Raw genomic sequence first — 13,661 nt, 5'->3', positions numbered from 1 at the left:
TATACTCACCAAGTTTCATAATGATCGGCCATGGCTAAGCCTGTGAAATGGCGGATATCTGCCTGGCTGATGGCAGACATTTTTTAAAGGGATTTGTTTGTATATTTAAGATCTGTTTGTAAAGCATTGGCGAGGGCTTTCACAGAGATGCAGCTTGCAAATTTTAGCCTGATTGGTCAAACAGTTGAAAAGTCATGCATATTTCAATAAATTTTTTTCTTATACTACCACCTACTGGCAGAGAGGTGCTAATATTTGCATGCTTCCTTAGAATCATGAGCTGTTCCTATATAACAAATTTTCTGAGGATTGGACGTCGTGCATGAGTTACAGCTGTTTTAGTAAAAACAAATTACACGCCCACAGCAAGGAACAAGGAATCTGAGGTAACATTTTGATTGTAGCCCACACAGATTAGGAATTATGGGCCAAAATAATTGCATTACAGTGCCACCATCTGGCCACTAGGCATCATTTCAATAGTGGGGGGGGGGGGGGGGGGGGTGCACTGGAATATCCCTCCAAAGATTAAAAAAAATATGTATAAAAATATCCTCATAGCTGTACAATTTCGTTTTTGCTGTCCATAAAAATAAATTAATAAATAAATAAATAAAATAATAATAATAATAATACAGAACAAAAACAGTATGGCTCGGACCATCAATAAAAAATGAATAAAATGAAATAATGATAATGTAATAAAAACAATGACCGAAATATTTCATGTTTTTTCAGATATTACTTTATCATTGTGCATCCAATGCCAGTCTGATACAAAGACATAGCATACAAAGATTCAACTTGATTGGTCCAGCAAATGGCATTTTTATTTATTTTCCTTACAGCACTGCCTATTGGCAAAATGCCAAACAAACAGCCTCAAAAGCAGTAATTGCACATGTACCAAGTTTCTTTATGATCAGTCAATGCATTCATGAGTTACGGTTTTAGTAAAAAATTTCCACAACTGTTGATTTGGCAGCCATATTATGAGAGTTCTACATTTGTTTGATAATTATTTAATTTCATTCTCCACAGATCTTTTCAAGCCTAATTTGGTAACACTCAGCTTAAGACACTCAAGGCTACATTTGACCCACCAAAGAAATTAAGTAAAAGCGGTCCCGTGTTATATTGGTTTATTGAAATGTATTTGGAATCGCACTCTAATGTTGCAGTAAAAATATGGCACTGCATGCTATGTCAGATTTTGAGTTGAATGAAAGTTAAGATATCAAGAAAAAAACATTACACCAAACATTTTCAAACAGCTAAAATATTTGATCAACGGGTTTCAAACAGAGATTCTCTAGAAAGGATATTCCAACTACATGAACATCTGGTATTAACATTCAGCTTAAAACAGTACTTGAAACTGAGTAACAATCAACAGCTTTGAATACATTTATATAATAGACATAACATTACATGTCAGTCAGGATATAGCTTTGCCTTAATATCGCTGAAAATGAAGTGAGAGTAACCTCAGAGAATAGGCTACTGTATCAAACTTGGCCAGGCACTAATAATTCATACAGGAGTGCAAATATCCACAGTATCACTCATCAGTGTCATGTAATAAACATAATTTTAAGCTTCAGAGTTACCAATAGCTTTGCTAACTTGTTGCTGGAAATAATGTTTTAAACCACATTCACGTCAGTTTAGGTAACAAATAGAAAATTAACTCAATGTCGTCTCAGAATGTGTTATGGACCAATGGCTTTGAGATTCAGGATTTGAATGTTCCAGAGACTACCGCCAGTCCCGAAGGCCCGCTCTTATCTTGTGTGCACGTATAGCAAGGGTGAATTGCTGAATTGACGGTGTAAAAAGCACAGAGAAATCTTTTATGTTTATTATGAGAAAAAAATTTTTTTTTTCTTCATTCTGAAACTGTGGCAGTACAAATTAAATAGTGGCGGGCGAACACAGTTTAGTTAATTAATGAGAAACACTGCAAAACCCAACACCGCATAATCACATCAGGGACCGAAGCACACTTTAAGATTGGGATTAGGATTAAGATTAGGACTGCAATTGTGGTTCATACAAAAACCAGCATACACAGGGGTCCCCAGGACTGAATTTGAGAACAGCTGAACTAGCCTACTGCTGTTCCTTTGAGTTTTGTATAATTCAAAAGAAATGCATGTCGCTTAAGATAAGGTGTTTAATTTAACATTGGCATCATGAGAGTGTATTAGACAGTGCTGTACATAGAGGATGAGTGACAGTGAGGTTTTGTTTTATTTTGTGAGGCATTTATTCAATTTTAATGAATTTCTTAAATTCATTCATTTTCAATTCATTCACTCATTGTCACACTTACTGGTGAATGCACATGTACCAGGCCATAGAAAACTGTTACTGACCTTTAGAAACATTCATAATAGCTTCTGCCAAGTAGGTTATATTTCAGCCATCTTAAAACAACATTTTCTATTATTAAGTACACTGAGTACATTTTGTGCACTCTGAGCAAAATGGCATACTTCTCATTAAAGCGAAGACATTTTGGGTCTGCTGGATAGCTCCTTTGCTAAAGGTACCATGCTGCAGTGCACAGATGAGCATCACTGCCTTGGAATGAACTTGGACCATTCCAAATGTCGACTGTGGCCAGTACTCCATAGGCAATTGGTGATTGTGTCACCCATGGAATGGGAAAATTCATTCAGTTAGGGGTTCACGTTCAGCGCTATCTAGGGATCCCTGCTGGTTGATCGGTGAACCCGCATACTCCTGCTTTTAGGAGTATGTGAGTTCTGAATAGTAACTTCAGAAGAGCGAATTCAGACAGCCAGCAAGTGAGTACACATGTATATGGCCTCAACCTGGGGAAAAACTGGGCTGGGAAATAACACAATCTATCAATATATTATATCAATCAGTATAATATATTATTAGGATACAGTTATGAAAATGAAAACTAAAAAAAAAACTTTTTTTCAAAACCAAATTCTCACTGCTTCCTAAAAAGTCAGGGCAGTTTCAAAATCTTTGGCTGAATGGCATTTGGTATTTATGAGCTACTGTACAGTGTACACATTCTTTTAGTCTCTTCCATGGCTCCAAGTTAAACTAATAAAACATGCATTAACCTAGTGATACTATGTTGACATCTTTTCTCTCTACTTCTACTCCAGGAGTTTCTCGGTCATCTTTGGCAGAAAGGACTCCAGAAAGTGGAAAAAGTCCTGAAAGAGGCCTCCATAGTCCTCACCAGGAGTGAACTTCAAAATAGTCTGGGTGTCTTCTGTGCAACCCAGCACCTCTGCTTCCAGTGTAAACTCTAGTAGCTTTTGTGCTTCCTTATTCTCTTGAGCAATACACTCAGTTACTTGAGTTTCCAGCTCTATGGTGCCCTCTTCAGGCCTGGAGGCCTCCCGCAGCCTCTTGAGCACATTGTGTCTCACTTTTCTGCGCCCTACCCAAACTCTGTGAAACAGCTGGCAGTGCCAATGGGCTAAAGGATGCTTGGCGGTGGAATCCAGCATCTGTCTTTTGCTAGGAGGTGATACCAGAGTGTCATCTCCACATGACAAGGGCCTCTTTAACCCCACATGGTCTGTGTTCTCAGGACTGCAACCCTTACTTAAAGAGGAGGGACATGCATCTGAAGCACAGTTATTTTTTGCCTCCTGAATATTCTTTCCATTTTCACCTACTGGTAGAGTGCAGTCAGTTATGGAGACATCCTTCACATCTTCATTTGCAGAATCTGCATGAGCTGATGCAGCTGTGTCTGTCACAGCATCATGCTCCGTTTCCTCCTGGCTCACCCTGACCTTTGAAGGCTTATCAGAGGGAGCCACCCTGCACTTGAGCACATTCTGGAACACACACACCACAGCTTGGCACACTTTCTCAAACCACAGCTGACGAAAGTGGCCTCCAGCCAAGCGAAGCTGGTTGCGGATCAAGTCAGAGAGCATAGCTGCCTTGAAGGGAATGCTAATAGCCAGCTCCCGCTCTGTTCCCCTGCTCAACCCCTGTATTCCCCCACCAAGAGGTGCAAACAGCCGCACCAGCCCCCATTCCTTCCCCTTTGTGGATTTGCACTGGTACTGCAAGCTACGGCAGTATTTAGCTGCCTCCTCACACTCTCGACAGAAACCCTTTTGCGTACGCTCGTTCAGATTGCCAGCAACATTGTGGCACAGCTCAAAGGGATCCAGCACATTGACAGGGCCAAGTCTGACGGTTTTAAGCCCACAGATCCCTGGTTTTTCTAGCTGTCCTGTCACCTCTTCTTCCTCTTCTGTTTTACTGAGAAAGCCAGTGATGGACAGAGCTTGGCCCTCCCGAAGGGAGATGACAGATCCAGCAAAGTCAAATTGGCCATAGAATGTGAAGAAGCCAGCCAGCAGGGCACCTGAGAGAAATCAAATTTGCAAGATAAAAAATAATGCTCAGTGTTGGGAATGGACCATCTGGGACAAATGGACACATTTCCAATTTGATTATTATCAGTGCACCCTCATTACTTACAGAGATCCTCTGTGTTCTTGCTAGGGGGCACACCAATGGGTTGGCTGGGGAAGGTGCAATCCCAGCCTTCAATCACACAGACCTCCTCTTCACCTGGGAACACAACATAGTATATGACCACACACGTTCACACTAACACCTCACTAAAGGCTAATCCTAATTGCAAAAAAATTGAATAATGTTCAGGTAAACATAAACATTATATTACAATACTATAATCCCCTTGTTGTGAAAGGAGCCCAGAAATGATTGGTATTCTTGCTTCTTATGTTTATCACAGGTTGGCCACAGGCTGGACATACAGGCCATTTCTTTCAGCTGATTTACAGAAGGAAGAACAGGAGGGTCCCGATTCTGAAGAAAGAAGATGACCAGCAGAGTCAGAGCATAGTTGTTCAGTAATGGTCCACCACCAAATGGGTTGCCTAGAAAAAAGAAATGCATGAGCTATACATTTTAATTTTTGCTGTTGTTTTAGGTTCTCTCATTTCACCCACACTGCAGTATGAGTAAACAGAAATTGTGAAGGAATCATGCAGATAAAAGTCAGTGGCACAGCTCTTTCTGTGTCTTGACTTTCAGAATGCAAATATGATCCTGGATAGGATTTCAAACAATTTGTACATAGTCTGACAGTTATATTTGTAGGGTGGTTTACAAAAGTGTGCCCCTTACCAGACCCACAAAGGAAAACAGACTGTTTACTCCGCTGTCAGTAGGTGTGATAAAGAGACACTGCTCAGTTGCAAAACATCCTACTAGATCAGCATTATGTAAAACTCGGGTTCTCCATAATACAATGTAATCATGTTTCGTATTATAGGAAAGCCAATGTCATGGGGAACAAGTTGGTGTCTCTGGTGGTGGGGTGCCGACTAAAGATCTTGGTACCTATGGATTACCACCCAGCCAGACACAAAGGTTAACCCGGTGTGGCATGCTTACAGAGATGATGTTTTCTTATGATTTCATTGATGTTTTGTTTTGTTAGGATTGTGTGTTTATTTGATGACTTGTGGTTTTCCTTTGATCTTCTTGTATATAAGGGGAAAAGTGCACTGATTCAAGAAGATTCATTAATATGCTCTCCGACGCATCATATGCGTTTAGCCATTCAACTACACACACATTTGCACCACTGTATATTGCTATTATTAACACATTGTACAATAAATTACATTCACTTTAACCTGGCAATCCTCTTTGACTCTTACCACTGCACACCTAGCAGTTTAAAGGACCGAACATACATACAGAACTCAGGATATGTGCACCCCGTAGTCACTCGCCTATACAATAGTTTTGCAGCAAAACACACAATTGTATTTATGCAGGCTACACAAGCCAGAGGCTTGTCTGCATCTACCAAGATAGATAGCAATCCATATAGAGCCACACTACAGTCGAAATCAGCCTCCACCGTCTATAACTGAAGAGAGGACAGATTATATTCATTACACTATATTACACAGATTCGAATGGACTAAGCTGTAGGGAAACCAATTTTTGCCAATATTCCATACAATCAATGTAATTTCAATTGTTGTGGATTGCAAAGAATCTAAGCCTTAGATATTAGGCGACATAGCTCAGGAGGTAAGAGCGGTTGTCTGGCAGTCAGAGGGTTGCCGGTTCGATCCCCGCCCTGGGCGTGTTGAAGTGTCACTGAGCAAGACACCTAACCCCTAACTGCTCTGGTGAATGAGAGGCATCAACTGTAAAGCGCTTTGGATAAAAGCGCCATATAAATGCAGTCCATTTACCATTTATTAAAAAATTACAACTACACAGTAAAAGGGTTACATGCAAATTGTTGGTGAGTTAGCATTTAAGGTAATAAGCTAGGCATGTCAAGCCAGGACAAACAGAGTAATTGAAAATGGTAATCCACATTTCTGGCAGCATAAACAGATTAATCCACAATACACAACTGGCATTTCTAAATTAAAATTGAAGCTGCCATTTGATTTAAATATTAATTCAGAAATTGTGTATTGTGGATCTGCTTATGCTGCCAGAAATATGGATTACAGGTTTCAATTAGTGTTTGTCCTGGCTTGACATGCCTAGATTATTACCTTAAATGCTAGCTCACCAATAATGTGCATATAACAGTTTTACTGTGTAGTTGTAATTTTTTTATATGTAAGGCATGGATCCTGAGAAATGGTACCATAACCATGTGTAATATTTGACAATCCCCTGCTTGTGGATTAGTGGCATATGTGGGAGTCTGCTCTAATTTTTTCCGATATTAAAGCAGCCTTAAATTAATGGCAAAAAAATGTATATATTGTGTCTACATAATGGTATTAGAAATTCTTGTGATGCAGAGCATAGGCCACTCTTGTGTGACTTACCAGCCAAATTCTTCTGCTTGGCCCAGTAGCGGATGCAATACACTAGGGGGCGAAGCCTTGCATCCACCCTGGAGCACAGCTGCAGAAAGCACGTGTTTCTGACGGCCAGCCTATTGGGGGGGTGGGGGGGGGGGGGGGGGGAGAAGCGTATTTAAGGGGACCAGGCAGGGAAAAATACATCTGCATTCTACTCTCAAATAGTGCAATTGACCAATATTCTGAGAACATATTGCTTGTGACCTCTCCATGTGACTCTGGAGCAACGCCTGTCAGGTGTGGAACAGGCAACATACAGTATCTGCAATACCTTCAGAATTATTTTTGCCAGAGCAACAAAAGAACAACAGTTAGTGCAGTGCTTTACAGACATGGCCTTTTGGAGTGGCTTTTTTGAGCAGCTAGATGGAAGCCAGTTCTGAGAAAGGCCAACATTAAGTAATGCCTGGAGTTTGCCAGAAGCAATATGATACAAACTGAAATCATCTGGGAGAAGATTCTGGCCTGATGAGACTTAAAGTTACAATCTCGAAGATTTCCGTTTCGTTCTCTTTGGCGGTACCAATGGCGAGAAGCGGTAATTGCAGGTGTGTTTTTGGACCTCACTTCCTAACTTCCAAACAGTGTTGCCTGTGTGTGACGTCAGCCAGTTGCCACCTGGGCCACGGTAACTATAACACTTACTATTTACTGAATAAAAAATGGTTGTTATAAAAGTAACATTATGTACATACTCATTCATTGTCTAACATTAGGCTAACTTAAGCTGTCTTTACACTGTCAAGCTGGGTTAAAATGCCGTAGCAGACCTGGGGTAGAATTAGTGATGATCAATTTCCACAGATGTTCTTTATCCACTTTTGCCCGGTATGAAAATCTTTACACTGCAGAGAAGATTCCGCGGGATTCGCTGTGGCTCATGCAATTATGTATCTCGTGCACAATAAACATTGTCTTTCTCATGAATGATTATTGTGTGATATTTGCAAAATGTTACCCCTGGTGTTTCTGGTTTTGCTAGCTAACCTGTTTGAGAATAAAGCTGAGCTGGGCGTTAAATTAGCAATCAGAACAAGAAGAATAAAACAAAAACAAAGGAGATTTCATCAAAAAAAGGGCATCAAGGCTGAAGGAACATATGAGGAAGCGTAATAAAATAATAATAACACTAATCCATACTGCCGTATTGTTTTTTATTTAGTTTTCTCCGGCTTGACATCTTTACACAGAAATCAGACTCGGCTTTGCTCCACCTGTACCCTGGGGCTAATGCTCTGTATAAAGACGGCTTGCCTTTCTTGACATGGTCCGGTAGCTAGCGTTAGCTGTGCAAATAACTACGTAATTAAGTAACATTACATTGTCATTAACTGTAATACGAAATCTACATCAACAAATAATATGACCTCTCATCTTACACAAAAACTTTTTAGGGTTCCATAACACTAGTAGACACTGGAAAAAACAGTACGCCGCTCACACACAAGTGAGTTGAATAGCGAGCCTGTTGTGTTAGCTCCGCCTACCCTCTCTGGCGGACCAACCACTGATGGGTGATGGAAAACGTGTCACTAACTGTGCGCCGCTTGTGATTTTTTCCCAGGAATGTCACCACAGACACCCAGTTCTTTCATCATAAATTATAATAATAATAATAATATAAATTAATATAATAATAGGCTCAATCACCATTGTCTTACCTAATTCGGCAATAGATAGTAACTTAACAGACATTTATTTGAATGAAAATCTTTGAAATTGTTACTTTAAGTTGAGCTTTTTGGCCTGAAATCAAAACACTGTTTTGTGAAAACCAAACAAACTTCATCAACCAAGTGATACAATAGGAACCATTATGGTGAAGGCAGCATCATGCTGTAGGGATGCTTTTCATAAGCTGGTTAGCATGTTGGCAAGATGGATTGAGTCAAATATACAAATATTTGAGGAAACCCATTTTAGCCTGCAAGAGGGCAGCAAATATCTATATTCCAACAGGACAATGACCAAAATCACACTTTAAAAACTATGTCAGTAATCCATAATGGCCCAGCTAAAGCCAAGACTTGAATCCCATTGAAATTTGCAGAATGACCTGAAAACCACTGTCCACCAACCATTTAACATGGCCAAGTTTGAGCAAAGCTGCATGCAGGAATGCATAAAAATCCCAAATTCTAAAATGCTCAAATCTCATACAGACATACCTTATGACTGTAAATGTAAGCATGTTTTTTTTAAATTTGTTTTTAATATAGTTTTTTTGTGTTGAATATATTGAGACAAAAAAATTAGCTAAATGTTAGCTAGGAATGCTAGCAAATGTTAGCTAACAATGCTGTGATTGATCACTTTGAACAAATTTGTGGTCTTGAAGGTGATTTCCCAGTGATACAACTTATAGCGGGTTATTACTAGAATAGATAGCCAATACTGTTCATGACGTGCTAATGTTTCACAAAGGTCAGATGATTGTTAACATTAATGCAAAATTAATGTTAATAATAAACCTTGATAAAGCTGTAAAGTAATGGCAGGTGTTCCATTGTCATTGCTCGAGAAATGAAGTGACTCCAACAACTCCCGGGCTCTTCAATTAGATCTAATGTTATGTAATTTAACTTGATCTAATATATTTTAATTGAATGTTCCAAAAAAAAAGTCACTTTATATAATGATAAAACTGGTCTATATGCAATTGTAAAGTCTTAATTGTAATATGCCATTGGTTACACAGCTTATTTTTATGCAACAAATGCAGCGTATTAAGTTATCCTCTAATTTAGTTTTAGCCAAAGTCTTAAATATCCACAGCAAACAAAAAATTTGAACATGAATAAAAATTGCAGAGTGCCTGTTGTAGCATTCAACTGACGCCAACCATGTCAATACGGCAATATTCCATCCCGCATGCCGGGGCTGCTTAGGGTTTCTTTCATACTACCAGGTAGGGTTGCCAGATGCCTGATTTTGGATCTGAATGTTTTCAAATTATTTGTACAGGTCCGGACCAGAATGTCTGGTTTTCTCCCTTCACACTATGTGTGAAAGGACCTTGAAATCAACCAATTGGAAGTGCTACAAATTCTAAATGACATCTCGGAAATTGAATGACCGAACGAAACAAAAGTAAATACAAATCATTGTGGAACGGATATTCGTCAAAATATCAAATTTGGTGGAAATCAGTCCAAGAGGGAAATGTGTATGACATAAGGTCATACAAGTCCCAGGGGATGTAGCCGATTGGGGGTTGGGCACCAAATTTAATCACCGGCAACTGCCTAGAAACAATGTCTGCTGATGTGGAGCACTCACTTTCTGTAATTCTTTAGGAAGTACAAGCCTCTAGTTACTTTTGTATTTGTGTGAAAATTATCCATTTTGTCCTCAGAGCTATAGAGCACTTACCTGTTATTTATGGTGATATCCCCCTGCAGGCCCAATTCCCGGTGAGCGAACTTTACCACAGGGAGACGGGCAGTGCTTAGCACCTGAACTTTGTGCACTCCTGGCACACACTTTCTCAGGACAAGTGCTACTAGATCCAGTACCTCAGCTGCAGAGGCAGTGGATAGGTCAATGTCAGATAGGATGGAGTCCTCTGACTGTACGTCCTCTGACTGGCACTCTTCAGCCTTAACAAAAGAATACAAAATTAAGACAAACAGAAGCAGTAGCTTATTACAGCACATAGTTCAGATTCCATCACTACAACACAGGCAACTAACAGCCTGATTATAACCCCCTAGCCCAAGCCCCCCGAGGTCAGCACACCGTCATTCTGAGATTGCTCAACACTTACATTCATTGCTCCTGCAACTAAATGAGTTGCGACCAAATGAGTATGAGTGGAAATAACAAACTGCAACGATGCTAAATATGAAGTTTCTAAGCATTTAACAAGCACCCCCTCCCTGCAGTCTCATCTGAAACTTTGCCTCCCCAGCACGACACACTGAACAATAGCATCCAACTGGGAGTTCATAAAAATATTCTTCCACGACCAAAATTTTGTATTCCATCATAGCAACAGGGCAGCATGGTGGTGCAGTGAGTAGCACTGTCGCTTCACAGCAAAAAGGTTGTGGGTTACAATCTCGGCTTGAGCCTTTCTGCGTGGGTTCCCTCCGGGTACTCCGGTTTCTTCCCACAGTCCAAAGACATGCAGGTAGGCTAATTGCAAACTCAAAATTGCCCATCAGTATGAATGTGTGAGTGAATGGTGTGCCCTGCGATAGACTGGCAGCCTGTCCAGGGTGTAATCCTGCCTCTCGCCAAATGCACACTGGGGTAGGCCCCAGCACCCCCTGCAACCCTGCCCAAGATGAGCAAGTATAGATAATGGATGGATGGATCATAACAACAAGATAACACCAACAATAGCCCGAAGGTATGCCAATAGAGAGTGGTGAAAAAACACTGCTCACTGAATAACTAAATAAACAAGAGGGATTTTTGTGGAATTATACCATGTCATTCTGCTATCATATCTAACAACTGCGACTAAATATGGAATAAATATACAATCTTACCAGTAGGCCTTATGTGTAAGTTTGTCCCTTTAAAGATTCAGTGGTCATTTATTGTCTTGAACAATCCGTTTGAGAAATAAACATGCAAATAGAAAGTGGAGGTAGGTATTTACAATGGCGATGCGTAAAACCCCACTCACATTTTATGCCGCTGTAAGGCCTCTCAGTTCCTATACTGATGAAAAGACTAATTCTCACTTTTTAGTGAAATATATGACTATGTTATGATTTACAACCATGCACAATTTAGATATTTTGGATAGATTCGGAGACACTAAGGAACACCTGCATACCTTTGCCTTCATAGATATACAGTTCTTCTGGATATCACCCTCAGATTTTGCACACTTGTGGTCAAAGGGTTTATGATCCAGGGCATGTAGTTTTACCTATAGTTTCATATATGAGCTCTCAAAATTTTATTTCAAACTAAAGGAGAACAACTTAATTTTTGCATTTTCGCCAAGATAATCAAAGTTAATATTGTAAATGGTACAACTGACTTGCTTCATTTAAGCTATTTTCCAAGTATCTGTGATGCTCACATCTGGAGTTTTAAAGCATTAAATAGAACACCCCCTAAATGGGTGAGAATTGACCAGATTTGGCAATTGCACAAAGGGGTTAAGGCCTATTTGTGCTTTTGGTGGAAGTTGATATGCACCAGCGCATGCAAGCTCCCGTGAAAAGACTGTCTGCATGGCCTCTTTCTGTGTCTCTCAAAATTTGAAACACTGTGGATGTGGATGCGCCATATAGTTTATATAGCCTATGCAGAGTGCTATTGTTGAAAAAATAGTGCCATTTTATTCATAGAAATGAAGTGAAACCAGTGGTGAAATGGCAGCCTCTGCTGCATTTGATTGTACTATTAAATAAAGGAATAACTAGAAAAGTAGGGCTGGGCAATAAATCATAACAAAAATTAAATAAAGCATAATAACAATCATATTTCTTTTCTGCGATCATGTGATGTGTTTGCATAGAAGTTGCAAGATCATATCAAAACCCAACTGACTGGAGTGGTAATGTTTGTTTTTTGTTTTTTCTCTGGAAGCATTTCAATTGGTCTCTAAAGTTTGTATGTTTACAATGGTATCAGGTATGATTAACCCCTTTGCGCAGATGCCAAATCGGCCCAATTCTTGCCAATTTAGAGGGTACCCTATTTAAAGCTTTCTAACTACAGGTGTGAACATCACAGAGACTTGGACAATGGCTTAAAGGAAGCAAGACATTTGTACCATTTACAAGACAACTTAAATTAGTTTATATGCAAAATTTTGTAAGAAATAAAGTGCCACAAATGCAATTATCTTAGCAAAAAATCTAATCTAAAAAATCTAAAATCTAAAAGTGGATATGCAGAACTACTAAAAATCTATGAAGCAATAATAAGCAGTGTACCCAGTGTCTCCAAATTTATCCAAAATTATTAATTGCTGTACTGTAAATCACAACATTATCATGTATTGGCAAATCAACTATTTTGACTCAAGAAACTCACTTTTGCATCATTTTCAAGTGGGAATTAGGAGCTTTCTGTCAGTACAGGGGTCTAAAATGTTTAGGGGTCCAGAAACATATGAATAATCTCTCCAAAAATGAATAAAAAATGTTTTTTGTCTATTATAAAGCATATAAATTTGCCCCTTATGTTGTTTAAGATGAAACATTGATATTAGATAAAAAATAATGCAAAAACATTGCCAGACAATGTGGTACACATAGCTAAATGTGTAATCATTAACTCTCGTATGTTTTTCTGTACTCTACAGTATGTAATGTTTTCTTGTATTGGGATGGGATGACATTAAAACAATATTCAAACGTCCACCACGTTTTGGCGATGTTCGAAACGTCAAATCTGGTGCTTGAAAATACAAACACTACAGAGCTACCAGCAAGACTTATGTTACAGTGTGAAATATTCTTATTATAAAATACCACTAACCTATTTAAAGACACTCAATTTAAAAAATAACGCATATAACCAATATATTTTGAGCAGTAATACTTACATAGCGATGATGAAATTATATCTGTGTTCAGTGTATAGACAGAGACAGAGAATCAATGGTTATTTGTTCTCCTCTTCAGACTTGCTCCAGAAAACTATGTCAGCTAGGTCTATCAACAAACACATGGCTTAGCTATGCTCAGACGTCCTCAATAATAATATTTTACAAAATAAGACGAAACTGATCGATAACGTTTGTCAAGTGCAGTGTCTCTTACTGCTACCACAGAATTAATGCGTAAGGCGGCGATG

General features: G+C 39.2%; 1 protein-coding gene across 1 annotated transcript in view; it reads right to left on the bottom strand.

Annotated features, from left to right (window-relative positions):
• Positions 1-736: 736 nt before the first annotated feature.
• tut1 (terminal uridylyl transferase 1, U6 snRNA-specific) overlaps positions 737-13,661 on the bottom strand; it is a 34,839-nt gene continuing 21,914 nt past the window's right edge. Inside the window, exons 6-10 of the mRNA XM_035405194.1 lie at positions 10,266-10,492; positions 6,858-6,967; positions 4,800-4,922; positions 4,498-4,590; positions 737-4,381 (exon numbers count right to left, since the gene is read on the bottom strand). Of these exons, the coding sequence (XP_035261085.1) occupies positions 3,144-4,381; positions 4,498-4,590; positions 4,800-4,922; positions 6,858-6,967; positions 10,266-10,492 (1,791 nt within the window). The 3' untranslated portion in view covers positions 737-3,143. The remainder of the gene's footprint in view (positions 4,382-4,497; positions 4,591-4,799; positions 4,923-6,857; positions 6,968-10,265; positions 10,493-13,661) is intronic.

This window comes from Anguilla anguilla, chromosome 2, assembly GCF_013347855.1.
Source record: "Anguilla anguilla isolate fAngAng1 chromosome 2, fAngAng1.pri, whole genome shotgun sequence".
Lineage (NCBI taxonomy): Eukaryota > Metazoa > Chordata > Actinopteri > Anguilliformes > Anguillidae > Anguilla > Anguilla anguilla.
Note: the sequence above shows the minus strand (reverse complement) of the source record. Positions and strands in the feature narration are given on the sequence as shown.